General features: G+C 41.6%; 2 protein-coding genes across 2 annotated transcripts in view; both read right to left on the bottom strand.

The window, feature by feature from the left end:
- Positions 1-263: 263 nt before the first annotated feature.
- Positions 264-3432, bottom strand: Prp31 (pre-mRNA processing factor 31). Its single transcript, XM_080268280.1, has 2 exons — positions 2260-3432; positions 264-843 (listed from the first exon to the last, which is right to left on the bottom strand). Exons 1-2 carry the CDS (start codon positions 3417-3419, stop codon positions 501-503), a joined length of 1503 nt encoding a protein of 500 aa, XP_080124406.1. The 5' UTR covers positions 3420-3432; the 3' UTR covers positions 264-500.
- A 5285-nt stretch (positions 3433-8717) lies between these two features.
- Positions 8718-23287, bottom strand: part of LOC145394357 (uncharacterized) — a 33591-nt gene continuing 19021 nt past the window's right edge. The window contains exons 12-18 of the mRNA XM_080268231.1: positions 20924-21033; positions 16302-16429; positions 15362-15595; positions 14088-14202; positions 12319-12435; positions 11343-11546; positions 8718-9509 (exon numbers count right to left, since the gene is read on the bottom strand). Coding sequence (XP_080124357.1) covers positions 8718-9509; positions 11343-11546; positions 12319-12435; positions 14088-14202; positions 15362-15595; positions 16302-16429; positions 20924-21033 — 1700 coding nt within the window. The remainder of the gene's footprint in view (positions 9510-11342; positions 11547-12318; positions 12436-14087; positions 14203-15361; positions 15596-16301; positions 16430-20923; positions 21034-23287) is intronic.

The raw sequence follows: 23287 nt of genomic DNA, 5'->3' as shown, positions 1-23287 counted from the left end.
TCTTGGGATCAGATAAGGTGTAAAACGGCATCTGAACCATCCTTGTCATCATCTAACAACAAATCACTATCATTACTACACTCATCCAGAGATTTCATCCAATATTTGCTTGGGCTACTGGTAGCAGTGGCATGGAGAAGATTTTGTACCTTTACCTTCAGCATTTTGTAGGTAACTGAGCTGAGCTCTGCATCTCTGCACTCTAAGTATTGCCATACATAGAGTGAATCTATGTATGGCAATAATCTATAGGGTGCCATGAACTGCTTGCTGATTTATTTCGTGCTAGCTGACTTATTTCTGGCAGCGGAATTTTTGAAAGAAGGAAATCATATATGATGTAGCCGCAGTGAGAGCCATACGGACTTAGATATCATCTACGATACAGCCGCAGTCAATGGGTTAATATCCAAAGTAACGCAAAAAAAAGAAACATATAATAAAGATTTCATGTATTCCTGTAATAACTAATCACAAACTTACAGCCATTTTGACTTAGTCTACTTGCCAATATTCTTGAAGCCAAGCACATTTGAGAAATACTTGTTAGCAGTGTTGTTGCTACTGTTTTCTGCTGCCTGAGGGTTCACAATCTCAAGACCCTGGAGTGGGGTGAAGGCAACACTTGATGCTGTACCCGCCACCTGCCGCCGTACCGTTGTTTGCCCACCCAGGGATGACTGCCGCTGCACCTCCTTCTGCAAGGTCTTGGACAGCCGCACTCGTGTCTTCTCATCCACTGTGATTTTGCGGATGCGCCCGGCACCACCCTTGCCCAAGTTCCCTCGTGTGTAACCAAGGTCATCTTGATACGCATCCTCCTCAATCTCACCAAAGTTCATCCTGGGGGAATAAATCTAGTTGTAAAAACCTTAGTATGAATATAGAGTGCTACTGTGCACATAAAACATATATACTACAGCATACAGTACAGTAAATCATTGTTATGGGTATGTTATATGATCTAGAAGCCATATTACAATATTTTCCATACAAATGGTCTTGAAAATTAGGAGAAACAGGCAGCTTGGCCATACAGGCAACAGGAGAACTTTAAGCAGCAAAATTTCTGTAATTTATTAAGGAATTAACAGCAAAAAATGAATGCTAAAAGACTATACCGTATATGGTAACGACTTTCTGTATTCCTGTTTCAAGAACAGAAAGAACCACAAGCAAGAACAATTACCTATGGTATGCCATTAACTAATTTGCCTACTGTGTAAGGTGCATACCAAACATAGCTATGTTATAAAATGCATAAGTTACATACATATTTGCTCAGCTCATACATGTAGTGGTAATATGGGATTGGTTGTTACCATTACTGTTTTATCACAGCACAGTACACTCGTGTAGCTACAGGTAACTGTTCCTGACACTCCAGCCTCTTAGACCACTACAGAATCAGTATATATGGTAGGTAGTGGTACCTAACTCAAAGAACAATAATAAAGCAAATAATGCATTTAGAGATAATACTAATAAACAGTTACTATCATACTATAAACAAGAAAACTGAAAAATTATGGAACACTCCAGCAATGTTGGACATTACATGCAGATTTTATTCCATGAGCCTTCTGGCTAACAAAGACTGGTCAGAATTCTACCATCTTTATTGCAACAGCAGAATCAGACTACATGAACCAGATCTGCTGCTCAAACTTTTAACCCCTTTAGTACAATGATGTCTGTCATTTACTTCTTGCTACTTCCAGACACTTTTACTTGGTTACGGGAGAGGCCTTGAAGTGTAAGGGTTACAAAAAGTCTCAGAAAAGGTCTCCAGCATCACTATCATTATACACTTTTTATTCTAACTTGGGCTATAAGTGCCATCTTTCAAGCTTGACTGCTCAGGTTTAACATTATATTTGCAGTAGAATATGATGCTAATCATGAAAAATGCTATAAAAAGGATGTAGAGTCATTATTTTGTCTTACTTTGCCATGCAGCTATGAGAAATAAGCTGCAAAAGGACCAAAAATCTGGACCAAAATTAAAGTGAAGAGTGTATAGGATGATACATCTAGTTTCTATCTTATTCACACTACCACAGATGGTTTTACTCATTTTACAAGAGATGATGTGTGGTGAAAAGATGAAGACACCTGTATCAATTAATCATGCTCACATTTAATCATGTCGGGTCAATGCTGGTTAAGTTAATGTTAGGTCAGTTAAGTTAGGTTAACAATTCCTGTCCACCTTATATGAGAGATTTTACCAAATTTCCTAATAGCTATGCATCTCACCTGTTCTGGGCTTTGCGCAGATCTGTGACAGCCATGCGCTCCTTCATCTTAAGTACTCTGCGTCCCCCACGTTTCTTCCCTGGCGCATCAATTGGTGGTGGTAGTGGTTTGACAGCCTTCACTGGAGGAGGCTCCTGAAGTTTGTCCATTTTCTTTTCAACTTCTTCTCGCAGACGTAGGCCTTCAGCTCCAGTTGGGCTACCATGCATGCTGTCCACACGAGCCGCCAGTGTGGCCTTGGAAGCCACAATACGCGCAGCTTTGGCACGAAGATCTGGTGGCATCTCTTGCACAATGTCACAATAGTAAATAAACCCTGTGTGTGGCAGCATTGATGTTTGTGCCATACCTATCATAGTCTTTCTCTGTTTCCCAATCAGAAGAACATTACTGGATGGCATTTTGGATAAGTTTGTCAAACCACCTGCTACCCCCATCAATTTAGCTGCTGTTGATGCTCCTACAATACAAGACAGATTAGGTGCAATGAAGCTCATTCTACTCTCCACATACTCAAGAATTCTTATTTTAGTAGCATTCAAGTCCTGAGCCATTTTACATGCCTCTTCAATAGCTTTAAGTTCTTCATCAGTGAGCAATGCTCCCTGGGTAGTGGAGGCTGTCACACTCACCACCATAATTGTGGCTTGGGTTAAAATTTGTGCCAAGGCTTCACTGTTTTTCACCTTGTCTACATCATTACCCAATTCACGTACAGCATTAAGATATTCTAGAGGGCTGACAACAAGAGACTCAAGCTCAGGAAATCTTTTGGCATATTTCTCTTTTACAAATTTGTGAATGGTGCCGATTTCATTATCGATATCAACGTTTATATTATTGGCCTCTACGATTAATTTGTATTCTGGATCTGCTTCAACTGGCCCTTGCAAGTCTTCAGCTCTCCTGGGCTTATTAGCATACTTTTCAATCTGGTCTTTGATATCACGGAGTTTCCTTGAATCCCACAATTTTGCGACTTGACGTACCGTTCTCAGAGCTGGCTTAGGTACTCCTATTGGTATCTTGAACTCCCCGCCCATGGGCTCTCCTCCTCCTCCCACTCCGTTTTCATTCTCCCTGGCTTGTAATTCGGTGTTGAGTAGCTCCTCTTCCTCTCCATCCTCAAAATCGTTGAGTAATTCGTCTGCCAAAGACATCTTTCACACACCTTGGCCAAACGTTCACACCACGGTCCACGATGTAAACAATCGACTGGAAGATTCGTTTCGGATGGAATCGCCCTTGATTCCTCCTCATAAAATATTTATACTAAAAAAGATAAGCACAGATCGTTAAAACATTGGTAAAAAGAGAAAATAAAATACTATACAATATATATAGATCCGTTGAAGATTCAACATAGTACTGTGCAGTTCGAATCCCCAAGATCCTGCTGGAAGTTTTCACATTGGTGCAGATTTTGAGTAGTTTTATTAATTTCACTTAATTTTAGCCTCTATCACCAATTAGCATATGTTTTATCCAAGGCTCCTCTTTGCCGCACAAACAGGGTCGGCTTAACCCCTAAAAGACAGGCATTGGAATGTTTTGATATATACACTCAGGACGGGCATAATCTGCGGGTGCGATAGTGTGGGGGATTTGTGGGTGGTGGTGGTGGTGGTGGTGTGTGTGTGGAGGGAGTGGGGAGTTGTGTGTGGTAGAGGGGGGGCTAGGTGCACGGGCGAGGTTTGGGTGAGATGTGGGCGGTGGGAAGGGGGGAGGGGGTAAAGGGTGGGGGTTAGAGGGGTGGGGTGGTTTGAGGAGTGGGGGGTGGGGGAGGGTAAGGGTTAGGGCATTGGGGGTGTGGGGATTTGGGGAGGATGAGGGGTTGTACAGGGTATGGGGGGTGGGGGTGGGGGTGATGGGAGGGTGGGGGTTAAGGGTGGTAGGGGGCAGTGGGGGAGTTGGGGGGATGGTGGGAGGAGTTGGGGGTGGCATGGTAGATGGTGGTGGGGGGATGCCAGGGGAAGGTTGGGGTGGGGGTGGATGGCAGGTGGTGTGTGGGTGTGGTGGCAGAGATGGGGTGGGTTTGGGGGGTGGGGGGGACGCAGCTGCAAATGCAGACACCCGTCATTTTGGCCCTAGTACCCTCGAACAGCATATGCAGACATCCGTTTTTTAGGGGTTAATCCCTTGTGTGTCCCAAGCTGTCGCTCACTGAGTCACTGTAATTGTTTGAAGGATGAAATATAACAAGCTGCAACCATAGTTTTATATGCATGACACTTTCACCTCCATCAGTTTTTGCCACACCCGCAGGGGCGTATCTGAGATGCATTTGGGATGTATCCAAAGACAAAAGACACCAAGGATGTGTTAAGTAGTGAATACAGTTGATGTGGGCGCAACCATCAAAGATGTCCTTCATCTTGCTTACCTATAAAAGTGTCAGCCCGAAAACTGTCTCTTCTGCCCTGTTGAGGTGAATCTACCAATACAAGCAGTCACAAACTGAATCTATTCTGGAGCATTTATCAGTTATAGATATATATATATATATATATATATATATATAGTATCACGTTGGAGTAGGCCAGTCAACTACCCTACAATGCATCAGGCACCTACACTTCCTGAAGAGAATGCTGAATTGAATGTTATCATCATCATCTAATCCATTGTTGTCCCATGAGGAGTGTAGGAGCCCAGGCCTAGACAAGTTGGTCCTGACATTTAAGATGAGACCGGCCAGCCTCATTCATCCCTGGGTGGCATTGCGTGAGCAATAAACCCCAACCACCCTTTGGATATAAACTTGGAGCGCCTTAATTACCCACTAAACCACCAAGCACCATAATTTGGTTATATGGTTACCACCCAGCATGGTAGATGGTTTCCTGGTGTACAGGGAACCATTTGGCTCATCATTCAGTGTAGAGTCATCTGTAGACAGAAGGAAAAGAGGAAGGAAGGAAAGGGCAGGCACCTGAGACCAGTACTACTTTGAGTGAGTGTATGGTGAATGCCCTCACCTATTGAAATATATATGATTTTATACAACCTAAAAATATACATTGCACATCATACCTGAATGGCTGTGTATAGCTTAGTTCACAGATATACATGGACTTCAGTGGCTCAGTGAGTGGTGTATCTGTGTGACACTTACACGGATTTGTACTGATCCTCAGCTGGGAGTGGACATTAATGTTTTAGTGCAGTACTGAATTTTGACATGTACACATGCAATACATTAACATCCTGCTGGAGTTTTCTTAGTGCCATATACAGTAGCCTAAAGATTCCCTCACTGACAAATCCTGCCACTCAAAAAATCATTTTTTCCACGTAACATGCACAAAGTATGGTTGAGAGATGCTCATACTTCCAGGAAAAGTGGTGTCAGTCACACCTATAGATCAGTTGCCTTTCAGGGTTCATAAAACAAACCTGAATGTGCACTATGGAGATGTAAACCTATGAAGAATACTTTATGTGAACAAACCTGATACTGTGATGTAGTGTATACAATACAGTGTTATGGTACAAAGGTGGTTACATTAACATGCCTTTTTATTCTAACTTGACCTATAACTGCTATCTCTCTACCTTGTGTACAGAGCTGCAGCAAGAAATTAACTCTAGAATGAGACTAGTCATGAAGAAGTGCTATATACAGGATATAGAACCATAGTATTGTTTTATTCTGCCAATGTATTTTGTACAATCAGTTAAAACAAGACAAGAATCTGGGCCAAGTTAAGATACAATGACTACAACTAACATGGATATACCAAGCCAGAGTCTAACATGGCAGGGGAAGAGATGTGCTGCCAATGATGTCAAGGCTCTTGGAGGGGCCTGGGCTTCTATTCTCATCAACTTTGTAGGTTTTCCAGCACATTACCTCTTCCTTGGTGATACATCTTACAGTTCATACTATACCTTTATATTTTATTTTTTGCTCGTCATTGGTATCACATCATTTAAAAAGGCTCCAACGTGTTTGCCTGCATCAGCCTTGGTCATTTAATGGCAACTCTCCATGCTGCTCAGTTTCTGGCTGCCTCCCTATTTAAGTCCCTCATTGGTTTGTCATTAATATATTTTTTATAGTACTGTGTTACAGTACCAAAAACCTTGTACATTATGCTTGCAGTATACAATTTCTTAGAAATGTTCTTTATTCGGTGAATTGGATTTGAACTGTATTAAAGTTATTCATTAAACTGTATTTATAACCCCTCATAGGAATATAAGTACAGTTCACTCAGTGCACAAACATGAGGCAAAGGAACCTCGGTGAGTAAAAGGAGTTTGGAATCACCTAGGTAAAGTCATGAGGTGGTTACAAGGAGGGTAGGACAGATACCAGGCACACACAGTTGGAGGAGACAGTGGTATGGTGTAGGTTTGGTTATTTGACTGTTCCAGCAAGATGTTAGCTTGGGAGCGCCCATCCCACACTCTCAATGACAATCGGTGGAGTTCAAACCCACCACTCAGAGCACCCTCAAATGTGGGGCCAGCACAAAACCGGCCATGCCACCGAGTCTCCCTACAGGATCAAATGGCATTGTTTATGAACCCCCATCATTCCACAGGTGGGGGTAAGGGGAGGAGGAAGGGACAAGTATTTCTTTATTTGAAGCCCAGAACATCGGTCTGACCCTGGTAGCTGAAGAAGGGAGAAATCAGTGCTTATGACTTCATGTACAATCATGAAGGGTCATTCCTTTACATTATGAAAAGAGAAAAATCTGTAAAAGTTCATAAAATTTTATTATATATACAAGATTCCACTTCATAACAATGTTGTTCTGTACTGTATAAAACCAAATAATGACAATAAGTAAAGGTACTGAGCAATTAAAAACACACCTTAAAACCAAGTCAGGTTCTTTGGTATATCTGCCCACTTTAATCAGGTCTAAAACTATTATCTCACCCCCTGAATGCTGAACTGTAACACGAGATGAACACTAGCACATGGAACTAGATTAAAAGTGTTATGGAAAGGATACAGAGCCATAGTTCAGTCTAGTCTGCCACTGAACTGTGAATTATGCTGCAAAATAACAGAAAACTGCCAAAAGACGGGAAATGAACAATATTTCAGTGTAAGGAGAACTAGCACATGGAACTAGATTTAAAAGTGTTATGGAAAGGATACAGAGCCATAGTTCAGTCTAGTCTGCCACTGAACTGTGAATTATGCTGCAAAATAACAGAAAACTGCCAAAGGACGGGAAATGAACAATATTTCAGTGTAAGGAGACAGGTAAGAGGTGGAACACTAGCACATAATCCACCCACAGCTGTAACCAGGCATGAGGTTATGATGTCTAAATCCTGGTGTGTTTTTTTAGCTAGTCACTAAAATCAGTAAAACTAATGGACATACTCAAGTATATACAACCACGTAGTTTTATGCTGAATAAAATATGGCATAGTACCATCATCATAATCATCATCACCATCATTAACATCATTTAGATCTCCTTTCCCACCCTAAAGTGGAATGAGGTATGGTCCAGAAGGACAGATAAAACTTTGATAGAATGAGTCGCTACTCAAATTTTACCCAAATGAATGGGCCACACTCTCATTCACTCTCCATTCAAACCCCTGGAATCTTGGCTCCAATAGAGAGGTACAATTTATCCACCTATCCAACAAAATCAGTACAATGACTGTCAAGTTAAAAGGAATGTCAAGTCCTGACCATACACTCCTCCATAAAAAATTCATCCAGCTAGCTCAGTCCCATGTCAGTTTCCTTGCCTCATCAACCTTCATACCTAGCTTTCTCACACACTGATTTACCATATCTTCCACCTTCAAAATTGCTCAGATGCATCCTTTTCACCACCTTATTCAAATCCATTCTCTCCAGGTGGCCATACCATTTCCACACTCTCTCTTTACATCTGGTGTCCAAAGAATTCCTTAACCTGCATTTCTCATAAATCACATTATTCCTTATCCTGTCCACTCTCTGCACCCTAAATACATGCCTCAATGACTCCATTTCCACAGCTCTTCCTTTTGCCTTTTCATTTGCATGCCATACCAAAGCCTCATAGCCATCTACCTGTATTAAAGTACATTTAAATTCATTCTTACTGCCACCAGATAATTTTATTTACATTACGAGAGAAATTTCATGCTGGAGCGGTTAAATTCTGTTTCACTTTCATTTCATTTACAAAGGCTCCAGCTCGTTTGCAGGCATCGATCTTGGTCACCAAATGGTGGCTCTCCAAGTTCCTCAATCTCTATCATCCTCTATCCATCCCTTATCCCCAAGGTCACTCTGCATGACCTTGTTCCAAGTCTTCTTCAGTCCGTCTCTCTTCATCCTGCCTTCATTAACCCCATCATTGCTACGGGACTTTCCTTTGCTGAATAAAACTAAGTAATAGTTCAAAATATAAAACTGAAAATATACTCCACAGGTTAACCAGATATATGCATAATAAACTGGTAAGGAATAGGTGCTTGTGAACTCCCTACCCCCAAGAGAATGCCGACCCTTGTCCCTCCTGTGTTGTGTGGATGTGGACAGCAGCCTCAGCATGTGGTGGCCCTCCTCCAGCCCCTGTGTGTGGTCTAGCCCCAACCTCCTCATGCATCCCATCCCCTATCCCTGGGTCTGTCCCTGCTACTACAACTGCATGTGACCCCATCCCTATGTCTAATTCTATCCCACTGTGTGATGATCCTTCGATGATTCCCATGTGCTGTCTAGCTTCAGCCTCCCCATGAGACTCCACCTTTGTCAGCGACCTGTCCCCTATCCTTGAGTCTACTATCCCTACATGTGACCCTATCCCCACACTCGAATCAATGCCAGCATGTGACAGTTCCGCATGCGATGTCGTGCCTACATCCCCACACCCCAGCCTTCCTGATAAATATGAGGACTCCAGGCTAGATGAGGATGACCTGTCCCCTATCCCTGAGTTCGTCCCTGCTACTACCCCCACACGTGACCCCACCCCCACACTCGAATCTATCCCAATGTGCGAGACTTCCACATGCGATCCCGTCCCTGGCTCCACACATCCCAGCCTTCTTGCAAGATTCGAGGAATCCAAGCTAGATGATGGTGAGGACAAATTAGATAATCCAGCCTGATCTCCGACACTGGGTTTGGAGTTGCTGGAGTTCTCATGCTGGGATTCATTAAACTTGGAGAAAAATGCTGTAGTTGCAGGATCCTGCGCCCTGCTGTCCTCCACTTCACAGCTGGTGTCTTGGGAAATGCCTAAGTCTCGATCGTGGAAAGTCTCCTTGTGAACCTGGGAAATTATCATTATCATCATCATCATCATCATCATCATCATCTCACCACCATCACCACAGCCACCACCACCACTGCCACCCACTCACTTGATGTTGTGCTGCCTTTAGGTAACTCTCTGCTGAGTGACAAATCAAATAAACCCAGGAAACTATTTACTGTACCATGCTAAGTGGTGACCATATAACCAAATTGCACCTGGTGGTTAAATTGGTTATGGCACTCTAACTAGATAGTGTCTGCAAGGGTTTACATTCACAAGATGGTTGGGGTTCACTGCTTACATAATGCCATTCAGTGATGAGTGAGGCTGGTTACCTTAGGCTTAACCCGCCCCATTCCGATGTTTTTGGACCTTATTTTTTTTTGGCTCAAACATCCCCTTTTGGTGAGAAACATCGAAAATTCAAAGAGAAATCGCTCACCTGAGGTTTAAAATACCGGATTTAGGTGCGAGTACTTCCTTACCTGACTGGGTTTTCTAACAGGCTGGCACCAAAGAAAACGAATTCTATGGGAGGGTAACTATTTTATCCACTCATAAACAGTATTTATTTATTTACTTGGTACGAATTTATATGTAGTACAAGAGTATATTGGTTTTCAAACAGTAATATAGGCATTATAAGCATTGTTTCACTCACTAACTCATCACCATTCATGACCTTTTTTTCCCACATTACATGATCATCATTTCTGACTGTTTCTTCCTCTAATGCTATGTAAACTTTGTCCTCCACATTGTCATTGATTGGGGAATCACTCTGGCCCTGAATGTCTTTATTGGCCAGGTCACTGGTAACAGGTGAATTGCCGAGACAATGGCATGCAGGGGGGGGGGGAGAGGTTATGCGGTGTAAGGCATTGTCCCTGCTTGGCATCTTGTAGAGGAATAGAGGAAGGTGTCCCGTGTATACGTGCCAAAAATCACTCGTGAAATCACTCGCGAAAATTGAAAATTGTGCAAATTAGGGACCTTGCAATGTTGCCGCGTTAATTCACGTCGCCGGGACAGCGCGGGTTAAATATCAAGACTGAGGAGCCTAACCCTGGGTCCCTACAGTCCTGATGGGGCAGAAATGGACTGAGTGACTGATGCACAGATGGATCATCATCATCATCATCATTAATTGGGGCCGGCTGACTAATCTGAACATGCAGCACCAAGTCATTATTAACACATTGAAAGACATACCCAGTACAGGCAGTTTTCATTATCCTGTATGTCAGGGATGTATTCCACAATATCACATCTTTTTTTAAATGTTCCAAAAGATATACTTTTAAAAATAAATTTCATGCTGTACAGTGAGGGAACTAGCGAACGTGCTTTACAGAAATCAACGAAACTTAAAGTGGCAGTATTTTTGTAATCTAAGGGGGAATTAACAGCAAAAATAAATAAATTAACAAAAAAATAAATAAATTTTAATCTAAGAATGATACCATGTTTCCTATTGAGGGGGCTGCCAGGGTAAAGGTGATGCATATTGAGTACCAAGACCATGTAATCACTTGACCACAGTTGGCGGAAAGTGTTGGAAAAAAAGGAATTTTAGATGTAAAATAAGCTTTGTAACAATGTAAGGGTCACAGCTTGGACCCTGACTCTATGTACAGTCACTCAGAAGAACAATCACAGAGTGACTGTACCTGCAGCTAATCTGAGAGATGAGTGTGTGGCTAGTTACCAAGCCTGTAGCCACATTTCACTTTTTTTTATAGTACTTCTCATGGTCGATGGTAGCCAACCATCTACTGTCAAGAAAACAAATGAATAAAATATATAAGTCAACATGTAATATGGGCTTACTGAAAATGAAATACCAACCTTAAGAGTTCGCTCAGAAGTAAACATACGAGGACACCTGGGGCAGCGTATGTAATCGGCACGTCGTGAGTGTGTGCGCATGTGAGAGGTGAGGTAGCGTGCCCGGGCAAAAGTCTTACCACACGTACGGCAAATGTGAGCTTCCTTGGACTCGCTGACCTCACGCTGACTAGCTGAAGCTTCCTCAGGTCTGCTTTCTTTATCCTTTTCCTGAAATGTAAATGATGGCATAGGTACAGGGACTTCTGGGTTTGTATTATCACTGGCATAGGATACTTTTAGCATCTCTTCCTTCCTAACTTATTTTTCATACTACACATTAACATCCACTTATGTGTTATTTGTATCCTTCTAACATCAACATTACTGTCCAGTGTCCACTTCTGTGTAATTTGTATCTTAACATTTACAAGCAGTCCTCCATCTGTACTCTTGATGGTTTAGGATGCTTTCTAACACCTCTTCCTTTCCAATTAATTTTCCATATTACACCCTAAAATCCACCCTTGCATCATTTTCATCTTAATCAAACATTATTGCTTAAGCTCTCAGCAATACAAACAAGCCTATACATTGTCCTGCCTACCAAGGATCTCCACTACTAAAGAACACTTCCAAGGTCTATGCCGTGATATTCTGGAAGACCTGTACATCCCTCACTTGTAATGCAGAAAAACTGTACTTCACTTCAAAATGATAAATGGAGATGGAATGACTATGATAATTTTCTCATTATCAATTATCTCTGTACATATGACAAGGATGGCCAAAGATCAACACACATACTTTAGATCCTTCAGTCACATTTGTAACATAAAACATGGTCTGGATGATAATGATTGTTTAGTCACATATGATCACACTGACATGATGATGATGAATAACCTGAGCTGCTGAGATTTGTAAAGATATTCAACAGCATGATTAAAGTACAGATATTCTACAGCATAATTAAAGGACATATACTTGAGTACACACTAACCTGTCCTGGGATGGGGTGGTGGGTGCGCATGTGTACCATCTCAAGGTAGATACGACGCTTGAATGACGCACCACACACTTTACACTGGTGACGCTCATTACAGTGCTGTTCCTGTCATATATAACACACCTTAACCAACAGGTATAGAAATAAAACAAATGATAACGGCCAATCCTGTATTACCCTCCTGAAAAAATAGAGAAATAAAGGAAAACAACTGTCATCCAGTGCAGTATGCATAGCTAACCAGCCAACTCCCTTTTATGACTGATTCCATCTTGGGGTCACCTCCTGGGATTTAAACATAAGCACATTCTAACCAACAGTCAATGAGCCACCTAAAATATTTGTGATATAATAAAAATTATTATATCTATATCAATATATTCTTAGAAAGCTCCATAAAAGGAGTGGTCATGGTACCATCAGCCCCTTTTATATCTTTCCTTATTTTGCTTATTCATTTATTTATCTTCTAATCCTACATTGTCCCATAAGGAGCGAAGGAGTCTAGGGCTACAGTACTCAGTCCTAATGTTTAAGGTGAAGGTGACCAGTTGCCTGTCTCTTAATGGAAATATGTGGGCAATAAACCCTAACAACACCCCATGTTTTTGTATATAGTGTAAACTCTCAAGTATCCATCATCGCAATACTCTACCCAACATAATATTAGGTGTTATTTGCTCAGCTCTATTAAAGAAATATCCACTGAAATTATGCAATATCATATCCAGCACCAAAACAGGAAGCAAGCGGCAGTTCTATGCAATATCCGGTGGTGAGGCTTATCATCTGCTCAGACACAGTAGCCAACCGATGCCCAGGAAAATCCGGCAATGTGCCAACCAATCAAAACAGCGGCCCACCTGGTGTGCTGAGCCTTACTTTGCTCTCTCATTCTCTCCTGTGGATCTCATACAGTGAAGACGTATCAATGTGCTCTGCTCTTGTGACCATGTGGTGGCAAAATCCTAGTGCTGGGACGTACTCTGTGGCCTCCCATGCCTCGCTTCTCATTGTTGCAAAGCTTGTGGCCTCTCAGTGCTTTGTCTCCTAATGCTCTACTGTGATTCTCAGATTACTGTACATGTAACTACTGCCACTAGACCATACAGGATTAAGTGCACTCTACTGTAGTGCATGGTGTACAACTCTGCCCTCCACTGATCCCAACACTAGTTGAGTACATAGTATATTATATACTGTATTACTGCACTGTATCAATACTATACTGTATTTTATGTTTAATTATCATCTTTTACTCCAGGGAAAGTTTTTAGGGCTGAGGGTTGAGATGGATAGTAACACATTATCTAGCTCGACGCCCAATGTTGAGCCGATGGGGGAGTATTGTACTATGCAATCTGGCGTTCTGCAATAACCAGCATGGGGGTTCGCTGAATTATGCTGGATAATTGAGCGTCTACTGAACAAGATTTTCTTTCATTTAGCCTAGTCTTGGCCCCTACAAATAGAAAGGGGTACTACCGGTTACTGTTACAGTATTACTGACTGGAAATAAAGCAAAATAGGTAAGTTTTCTGAAATCAAAGATGATGATTTTGATGGATGAATGAATAAAATATGTGACTGAACACTTCTACATAAGCAGATAATTATGTACTCATTCACAATATGTACAGGCTAAGGGAAAATAGTTTGCTTTCTGAAAATCACTAACATTTAAAAATAATAAAATTGCAGGAGCTCACAAAGCTTCTACATAATTTCTACAATAAACAAGACATGGAGTGACTGACCTTGTAGTGTCGCATGTAGTCTCGTCGTCTGAGGAACCTGAGATGACACACCGAGCAATGATGTGGCCGCAGCCCCTCATGGGTACGTTTGTGCTCAGTCAGATCTCGCAGGTACCTGATAAAAGTGAACTGCATTACATCAAAATGACCTCTGAATATCACATTACACTCCCCATATGGCCCTGGTGATGGAGAGGGATGCCTTCCTGTGGTGGCACTGATATAACAGATGGGGAATCCCTGCCTGGCTATACAAACATCCCTCAACTCCCTCCATATCTCCCAAAAGGAGGATGGTGGACTGCAGGAGAAAGGAACATCAGCCAGAAGTCCACTGGGTTCCCATTACAGTAAGAATCTGGGGCTACAACTACTACTGTGACATCCTTAATACATGTCAACGAGGACTAAGGCCACACTATAAAACTGAAAACGTGGACATGTGGATATGCCCCACATTTTTAAAGATAATTTCTGGAGCACCATGTGATGACAAAGCACATCTGACATTTGTGTACCAGTGCTGTATACCCTGTATAATGTGGAATGCAGAGTGATCACATCTATCAATTACAGATGTTCCTTGAGAGTCAATATTTAGAGACCTGATCACACCTTTGCCCTCTCAGTTTTAATAACAGAGCCATTAGATTTATACAGTACTGTACTTTACAGGTATTCTTAAAGCAAAGATTGTGAAAGTGTACCTAAGACCCCTATTTCTGATAGTCATTTGTGAAACACGTCAAGAAAAGTAATGTGTGTTTGGTTAGTTTCTCTACCTCTCTGCTGAACAAACTCTGATAGTTGGCAAGTAGATTAATCACTACTGTTCCTCAGTTGACAATAAGAAAGTAGGGCTTGCATACACTTCTGTTTTCTGAGTTTTTACGATAAACTTGTAGGGAATACTACACTACACAGAAATTTCTATAACAATTGGGTGGAACTTCTTTATTATACATTACTGTCATGCTGAGAGTGTTAGTCCTTTTTCAGGAAGGGTTCTACCTCAGATGAATTAAATAATCTGCTCTCGGTCACAGTAAAATACCTAAGCGATTCTCTGCCCAGTAAAGAGTTAACACAGATTATTTCAAACTTCTCATTAATGGAGGTTTCACGAGTTACATGAGAACATTTGGTGGTAGCATGAACAAAATTTTAAAAGGTATTATCATATGGATGGGAAAGAACAAAACACTAAAAAGGCACCATTATACAAAGGAGATTAAGATTTAAGAATGCCATGCTGAATCTGTTAAATTCCCCACCTGAAGTTCTTTTGGCAGAGAGGGCATGAGTGTGGCCTCTCACGTGTGTGCGTCAGCATGTGTGTCTTCAGATTATACTTCTCGGTGAAGGTTTTGCCGCAGGTGGGACAAGAGTGGCGGTGGGAGTCATGTGTGCGTTGGTGGCGGGTGAGGTGCGCTGGGGACTGGAAGGTTTTGTTGCAGGTCGGGCATTTGTAGTTGTCCCTTCCCTTACTCTCTCTGCCATCACCATCCCTGTCACAAGGAGTTAGGACCAGAGTGATCATCATCATCATCACCATCATCAAAAACATCATCACTGTAATCCTCATCATCACCAGGAAGGTCTTGTTGCACGTCAGGAACTTGTAACTGTCTACTGACTCAATCACTTTGTCATCAACATCCCTGGCACACGGAGTCTGGGTGAAGTTAAAATCATCATCATTACCATCAAGAGAGTCTCATTGCTGTTCAGGCACTGGTAGTCCTCTCTGACTGATGATAATGAGTACATAGCACAAAGGCCCACTCTTTATCTTCATCTCTGTACCAAACAAATATCCCACCAAGAAGAAAGTAATTAAGTGTAACAAGGGGTTTTGAATGTGACAGGAGGGACTGAATTCATAAATTAATAGTACAGTACCAGCACAGCAAATTTCCAACCATGAACAACCCAATAAGACAATTAGGGTTCTTTTAAGGGGAACATGTTAGTTGGTGAAACTGGAGAGTAGTTACACTATGTACTCTAAGCTTGCCTAAATTTGTCATCTCTCCATCTTGAATGCTGCATTGTAAAAGTAAATGAACACAACTAAATGGAACAAGTTACAAACACGTGCTATGGACAGGAAGTAGAATCATAGTACTGTCTGATTCTGTCACTAATATATGTGAAATAAGATACAAAAAGACTAGAATCTAGAGTAAAAAGAGCACAGTATCATTAGTTTACCTAGCAGAGCGTGATGAATGGCGGAGAGCAGCAGGGATGACTTTGGATCTACGGGGGCGAGGCTGAATGATCTCAACACTAACCTCTTGTGGGGGGCCAGCTGGGATGCTTGGGGACTCATCTGCAACCTGTATGATGCCATAACTTATTACCAGGGTGGAACACATAACTAATGCATCATCATCATCATCAAAGACAACCTGCTTCTTCCAGAACTGGATAGGGATACTTTCATGTGGTGGCAATATATATAACCAAGATGCTCCACTGCCCAACTGTACAAACATTCAATTCCCTCATCCCCTGAAAGGAAGATGGGTTGCAGAAGGAGATAAGCCTGCAGTCCATCAGGTTCGTGTAGGGATCAGCCTCAGGTCACAACAATAACAGGGTAAAACAGGGTAATTTCGCCATGAACAGTGGTTTTTGCTAAATACGAGGTGCTACCCGAAAGTTCCAGTAATTTGAACAGAGGGAGCCAACCGTTTGCAGTTTTGCCTTTTGCTGCTAGGAGTCAGCAGCACCCCTTATGCATCAGTGTGGCCCCGGCCGTGTCTGTGAGCGGACGTGTTGTTAAGCTATGTTTACTATTGTAATGTGGTGTGTAGGTGGCTTGACAGTTTTGCAATGGCGGACCAATGATGCAGCTATGTCAAGTCGATGTTGATTGTTTTCTTCATAATCCAAGGGAATTCATCGTACCTGGTCAATCTGTCAGCAGAAAGTTTTACTGTGAAATTTTGCAAAGTCTGAGGGAGAACATATGCCACAAACGTCCAGAACAGTGTGAGAACAAGGACTGGGTCCTGCATCATGACAACGTCCCCACCCAAACATCAATAACTGTTGTCCGGCAGTTCCTGGAATGACAGTAGTCATTCCCCACCCACCCTATTCGCCTGACCTTGCCCCCTGCGACTTTTTCCTGTTTCCCAAGCTGAAATTACGACTAAAAAGGGGTCGATTTGACTCGATCGAGGAGATCTAGACAGAATCACAGGAGGTGCTCAAGACCATCACACCTGAAGCCTTCCACGGATGCATGGACTCGTGGAAAAAATGCTGCGACCACTGTATACGTGCCCAAGGTGACTATTTCGAATGTGACAGTGAGAACTAGGTGGTAAGGTAACTTATTTTCCTACAATATTCAAATTACTGGAACTTTTGGGTAGCACCTCGTACAAAGTGCTACATATGGAATACTGGCAATTTTATTGCTTTACCTCTACATTCAGCCCTTCTGCTGAAGATACCTATAATCGTTTGTCAAAAAACAAAAAAAATCGCCCACACCACAGATTAAAAAAAAAAAAAAGTGTCTCGTAGCAAAATTATCCTATCCAACGGGGTAATTTCACAGCAACCTAATTGCTGTTATTATTTCTATCATATCTATTGTTTTTATGTTATAATACCACACTACATATCATACACAACTAATTATAACTATGCTTAGGTGGTCCAAGCTACTATACAGTATGGCCTATGCAGTGTATTGGGCAAACTTTACATCAATGGCATCCGCCACTGTTTCACTAATTGTTTCACAGTTGGTATGTTGGTCGAGGGGACTATCATGGCACGAATGCATGGCATAGTAATGTTTTGTGTGTGTGTGTGTGTGTGTGTGTGTGTGTGTGTGTGTGTGTGTGTGTGTGTGTGTGTGTGTGTGTGTGTGTGTGCATGTGTAAGTAACGCAAACAGTTCTGAATGACTTTTAACCTGAAACATGTAAATAATGGGTAAACAGAATGTTTTTTCCAGTTCTTATTAATAAAGATGCAATAAATGCTGAAAATTTGGGGTAAACAATTTCATTTCTCCAATGCCATTTTTTTGCACAATGGATCAAAACTTCACATGACCTTGTTAGGTCAGTGTTCCTCTAAAACCCAAGCCCAACAGAAGCTGAATCCATGCAATAGTTTGGGAGCTATAGGCCTCTGAACTGGACCTGTTGGCACTGTGGTGAAATTATCCCGTGGCAAAATCACCCCGTTTTATCCTATAATGAAAAAAGACATAATACAAAAGGGGCCAGCCTGCACCTATCTGACATGAGAAGGCAGTTGTAATATAAACATTCTTGCTGTGAAGGCACAAAGTTGTAGGCAACACCTATAATTATTGTATGTGATGAACCTGCATTTCACATTAATCCACCATGTGCCAGATATTTTTTGCCCTATGGGTCGCCTCTGTGCCGACCATTTTTCGACCTTTGTTTTTTTTTTTGGCTAAAAGGATAGATTTTGATGTGAAAACAACGAATTTCACCATTAACATGCTCACCGATGCTCGGAAACGGGTTTTATTGAGTACTGCATACTCGTATACAGGTACAGTAGAACCTCAGTCCTCGAACACAATCCGTTCTGGAAGGCTGTTCCAGGACCGAATTGGTCGAGGACCGAACTAATTTTCCCCATAAGAAATAATGTAAATCATTTTAATCCGTTCCAAGACCCCAGATGCTTACCTATTTAAGTTTCAGCACTGGTACCAGTGCTTTCCTTTACGAGGTGACTGTATATTTCTCTTGCCTTTTTACAAATTATATACTCACTAACACTGTCTCCTGCTAACTGTTTGTCATTGATGAAGATAAGCAATAATTTTTCCACTTCTTCAATTATGAAAGACTGACTAAGAGGGTGTATGTAGGTGAGGTGGAGGGGGGGAGAGGGAGGGGTAGACCGAGGATGAGGTGGAGGGATGGAGCTGAGAGGTATATGAGGGAGGGGGGGGTGAGTTGGGGGGAGGGGAGTCAAATGGTGGGTGACAGAGTGACTTGGAGGCGTTTTGTCTGTGGCCACCCTTTGCGGGATTAGGGCGTCGGGCTATAGATAGATAGATAGATAGATTCAATTATTTTCCGCACTACTTTCCTCTTTTCACTGCCAGTAGCCGTACTGGATGAACTTGCTTTCTTTGGAGCCATTATTAGGGGCTAATACTGCACTGAATCAAGAAAAAATGTGAAGCACAGCAAGACAACCACGTTGACGAACAACAAAAGTGGACACGTGACTGTCGGTCGGCCAGCTTCCCTTCGTTCGGCTACGTTCAGGTTGGTTGAGGTCCGATATTTCGGTCGACCTCTGGAGCAAAAATTTCTTGAATTTTTTGGTCGAGGTCCGATTTGTTCGATATGTGAGACGTTCGAGGACCGAGGTTCCACTGTATTGCCGCTCTCTCACACTCACCACGTAGATGAGAGAAAGCCGTTTTCTGTGTATAGTATACTCAGATATTTATGCTGGGAAGGTATAGCAATGTTCAGTACACTTTTCTGATTACTTATTACTTCAACATCTATCACAATTTGTGTGTCTTTCTCACTGTGAATGCATTATCTTACACTTACTTGAAGACAGGTACAACCTGACTTCATTATGTACAGTCCTGGCACTTACAAGAAGGTATTTACAACTTAACTTCACTATATAATCCTTACACTTACAAGAAAATATTTACAACTTAAACTTATGTGAAAATATTTACAAAATGCTTTCACTATGTACAGCACGAGGTGAGGCACACAGGCAGAGTGAGGCAGAGCGAGCGTGAAGGGGGGGACTGAGTGAGTGTATGGCCTTGACAGCCTGGGAGATGGTAGAGGAACAGTTACCATAAATGCCTGCCAATTTTTACGCACAAATCTTGAAAAATGTGGTCACAGTGATTTTTATTTTATTTTAACTCTTCATCCTTCTTTCCTTCCATTCTCTTCTGTCTTTCTTTCCTTCATTCTTTCCTCTTCCTTCTGCCTGTGGGTGACTTTACACTCCCTCTTCTGTCTTTCTTTCCTTCATTCTTTCCTCTTCCATCTGCCTATGGGTGACTCTACACTGAGTGACAAGCCAAATGGTTTCCTGTGCACCAGGAAACAATTTACTACACTGGGTGGTAACCATATAACTAAATTTTGGTGCCTGGTGGTTTAGTGGGTAATTATTGCGCTCCAATCGGATTGAGTCGGTGAAGGTTTATATCCAAGGAATGGTTGGGGTTGATTGCTCATGTAATGCCACTCAGGGATGAGTGAGGCTGGTCACTCTCATCTTAAATGTCGGGACCAACTGCCTAGCCCCGGGCTCCTACTCTCCTCATGGGGCAATGTATGATTGGATGATGGATGGATGGATTAAACTGTTTTAAAACGGTACTGGCACTGGCCGCAGAATTATGTCAGACAATTTTAAAACGGTACTGGCATGTGGAGGGTTAAGGAATGTCATCAGAAACTATATAGGAAGGTTTGACATATTCTATCAACATCATATGCTGCAGAAATTAGAAAAAAAAAAAAAAAATGGGGATTTCACACCTTTCGACTCAAAGTTTTAACCCCTTCAATGCAGTGATATTTTTCTAATTTTCTAATCACTACCATCAAGCAATTTTACTCAATTCAGGAGAGACTTTCCAAACCTGAGGGCTTAGATATTGCCTCCATTAACACCTTTACAATGATAGGCCTGTGCTGAACAAAATCCTTTTGAGATGACAAGTATACAGTACTGTATACCTGAAAATGATGACACAGGAGCAAAGGGGTTAATAATATGAAATTTGGTTCAGTACATGTGCCACTGGAAATCCTGTACTAATGTTACCTGTGCCTGCTGATCTGATGAGGAGACAGTGGGTGAGGCAGGGTGGTGTGATGGTTCCTCCTGCAGCTGCTGTAAGTCTGACACATCACCAGCCCCACTTCCACTAGTATCTGTATTAGGCATGTCATAGAGGCAATATGTATTCACATTCTGTGCTTTATACAGAACTTTGATAATAATGAAATTTACTCTTTTCACTTTAACTTGGCTGGGATTAATTGCTGTACAAAGAGTTTGTACAACAAAGAACTATACTCTTTTTAACTTAACTTGGCCAAGATCATTTGCTGTACACAGAACTATTAAATAAGTAACTATTGTATACACTTTTCACATTAACTTGGCCAAGATGATTTGCTTTATATGAAACTTTCAGAACAATGAACTATTACCTTTTCACCTTAGCTTGGCCAAGATTACCATCCTTTTGCAACTTATTTTACAAAATTCTGTGGCAGAAAAAGACAATGCTATGGCTCTACATCCTCTCCAAAGTACTTCTACATGACAAACATCATATTCTAATGTTAATCTGTAGTTACATCTCAGCATTTAACATGGAGAGGTGGTGATTTTAGGCCAAGTTAAAGTGAAGAGAGTATAGTGGGTCACCTAACGGAATAAATAGGCTAACTGGTTTTCATTCCCTCCCTGCTCTCTCTCATTCTTTTACTTAATAATAATAATAATAATACTAATAATAAATAATAATAATAATAAATAATAATAATAATAATAAAATTCTGTAATAATAATCATTTATTCATCACCTAATCCTGTTTCCCCATGAAGAGTGTAGGATCCTGGGGCTAGGCAAGTTGGTCCTGACATTTACCAGTAAGAGGAGCGACCAGCCTCAAGCATCCCTGAATGGCATTACACAAGCAATAAACCTCAACCATCCCTTGGACATAAAGCTGCATAGGCTCAATCTGATTGGAGAGCCTTAATTATCCACTAAACCACCAGGCACCATAATTTGGTTATATGGTTACCACCCAATGTTGTAAATGGTTTCTGTTGCACAGGAGACCATTTGGCTTGTAATTCAGTGTAGAGTCACTTGTAGATAGAAGGAAGAGAAAAGACTGACAAAAAGAAAGACAGAAGAGGTAGGAAGGAAAGAAGAGAGGAAAGGGCAGTCACCCTAGAGGTGCAATATATTAAGTAAGTGGATGGTGAGCACCCCCACCTACACTAAATCATCATCATCATCATCATCATCATCATCATCCGGACTTCCTTTTCCAATCTAGGGCAGGGTGAGGAGTAGCAATATCCAGACAGCCCAAGTTTGCCCTCTCTAATGGGCCATGCTTCCATTCACTCATCATTCAAGCCTCCGGAATCCTACCTCTATCTGATACCACTAAATAATAACAATAATAATAATAATAATAATAATAACAAACATACTCAAGAATATTTAAGCTGTTCCACATGGATATTAACTGTCAACTACAGACCTATAAAAAAAAAAAAAAAAAGTGTATCCTACATCATGATTTAAGACAGAAGAAAAAAAATGCTCAACTTACATTATAAAAAAATGCAATCTACATCATAACTGGATTACAATGAATGCAACTGAAAGGTGAGATTTGGCAAGACAAACAGCAACGTTGTATCATCATCATCCATCCTAACCATACACCGTATCTGACAAAATGAAGACAGTACAGTATATGCAGCAAAGACACAACGAACCTTGGTGTTGCTTGTGTCTGGGAATGCTTGCTACGAGGAGGGCTGGGGGTGTTTGTGGGGGTGCAGAAGCTGGAGGGGTGAGGGTGGGGGGGTCCTGATGGGGTGGTGGTTGGGGTGGAGGGGATGCCAGGGTCAGCAATACACTGGCCATGGATGTGCTGGCTGGTTGTTCCACACACTCCTGCAATACAGTACAATACAATATATTAGATAATACAATACAATACAAACATTACAATACATTAAACAATACAATACAATCCAATATTGAAAGTTTCCTTTAATCCTACTAAATTACAGCCCTCAGGATAAAACAGAAAATATGGTATACAGGACATAAAATGGAACCTCACTTGTTTGGAGTCTGTTTAGAGTACTATGCAGCGATTAAGATAAAAGGTAAGTGAGAAAAAAATATGACTAAATGCAGAAGCTATACGCCCTTCAGTTAATGCTCCTGGTGTGTTATGGGAAGGTGACTTTGTGTGGTGTAGTGTGAGAGGATGTATTGTGTGTTGTTTGGTGCGGTATGAGAAGGTGGCATTGTGCAGTAAGAGATAGTGTATTGTGTGCTGTGTGGTGTGGTGTGAGAGGGTGGTATTATGTGTTGTGTGGTGTGATGTAAGAGGTTGGTGTTGTGTAATGTGGTGAGAGAAA

Source organism: Coenobita brevimanus, chromosome 27 (assembly GCF_032717465.1).
Source record: "Coenobita brevimanus isolate Jiangsu-jjx chromosome 27, ASM3271746v2, whole genome shotgun sequence".
NCBI lineage: Eukaryota > Metazoa > Arthropoda > Malacostraca > Decapoda > Coenobitidae > Coenobita > Coenobita brevimanus.
This window is presented reverse-complemented; position numbering and strand designations above follow the sequence as displayed.

Excerpts from the sequence above, each read along its gene's own strand:
- Prp31 (XM_080268280.1), bottom strand. The coding sequence starts at position 3,419 with ATGTCTTTGGCAGACGAATTACTCAACGATTTTGAGGATGGAGAGGAA. Across the intron at positions 844-2,259 it reads CTGCGCAAAGCCCAGAACAG|GATGAACTTTGGTGAGATTG; the intron begins GTGAGATGCATA and ends TTATTCCCCCAG.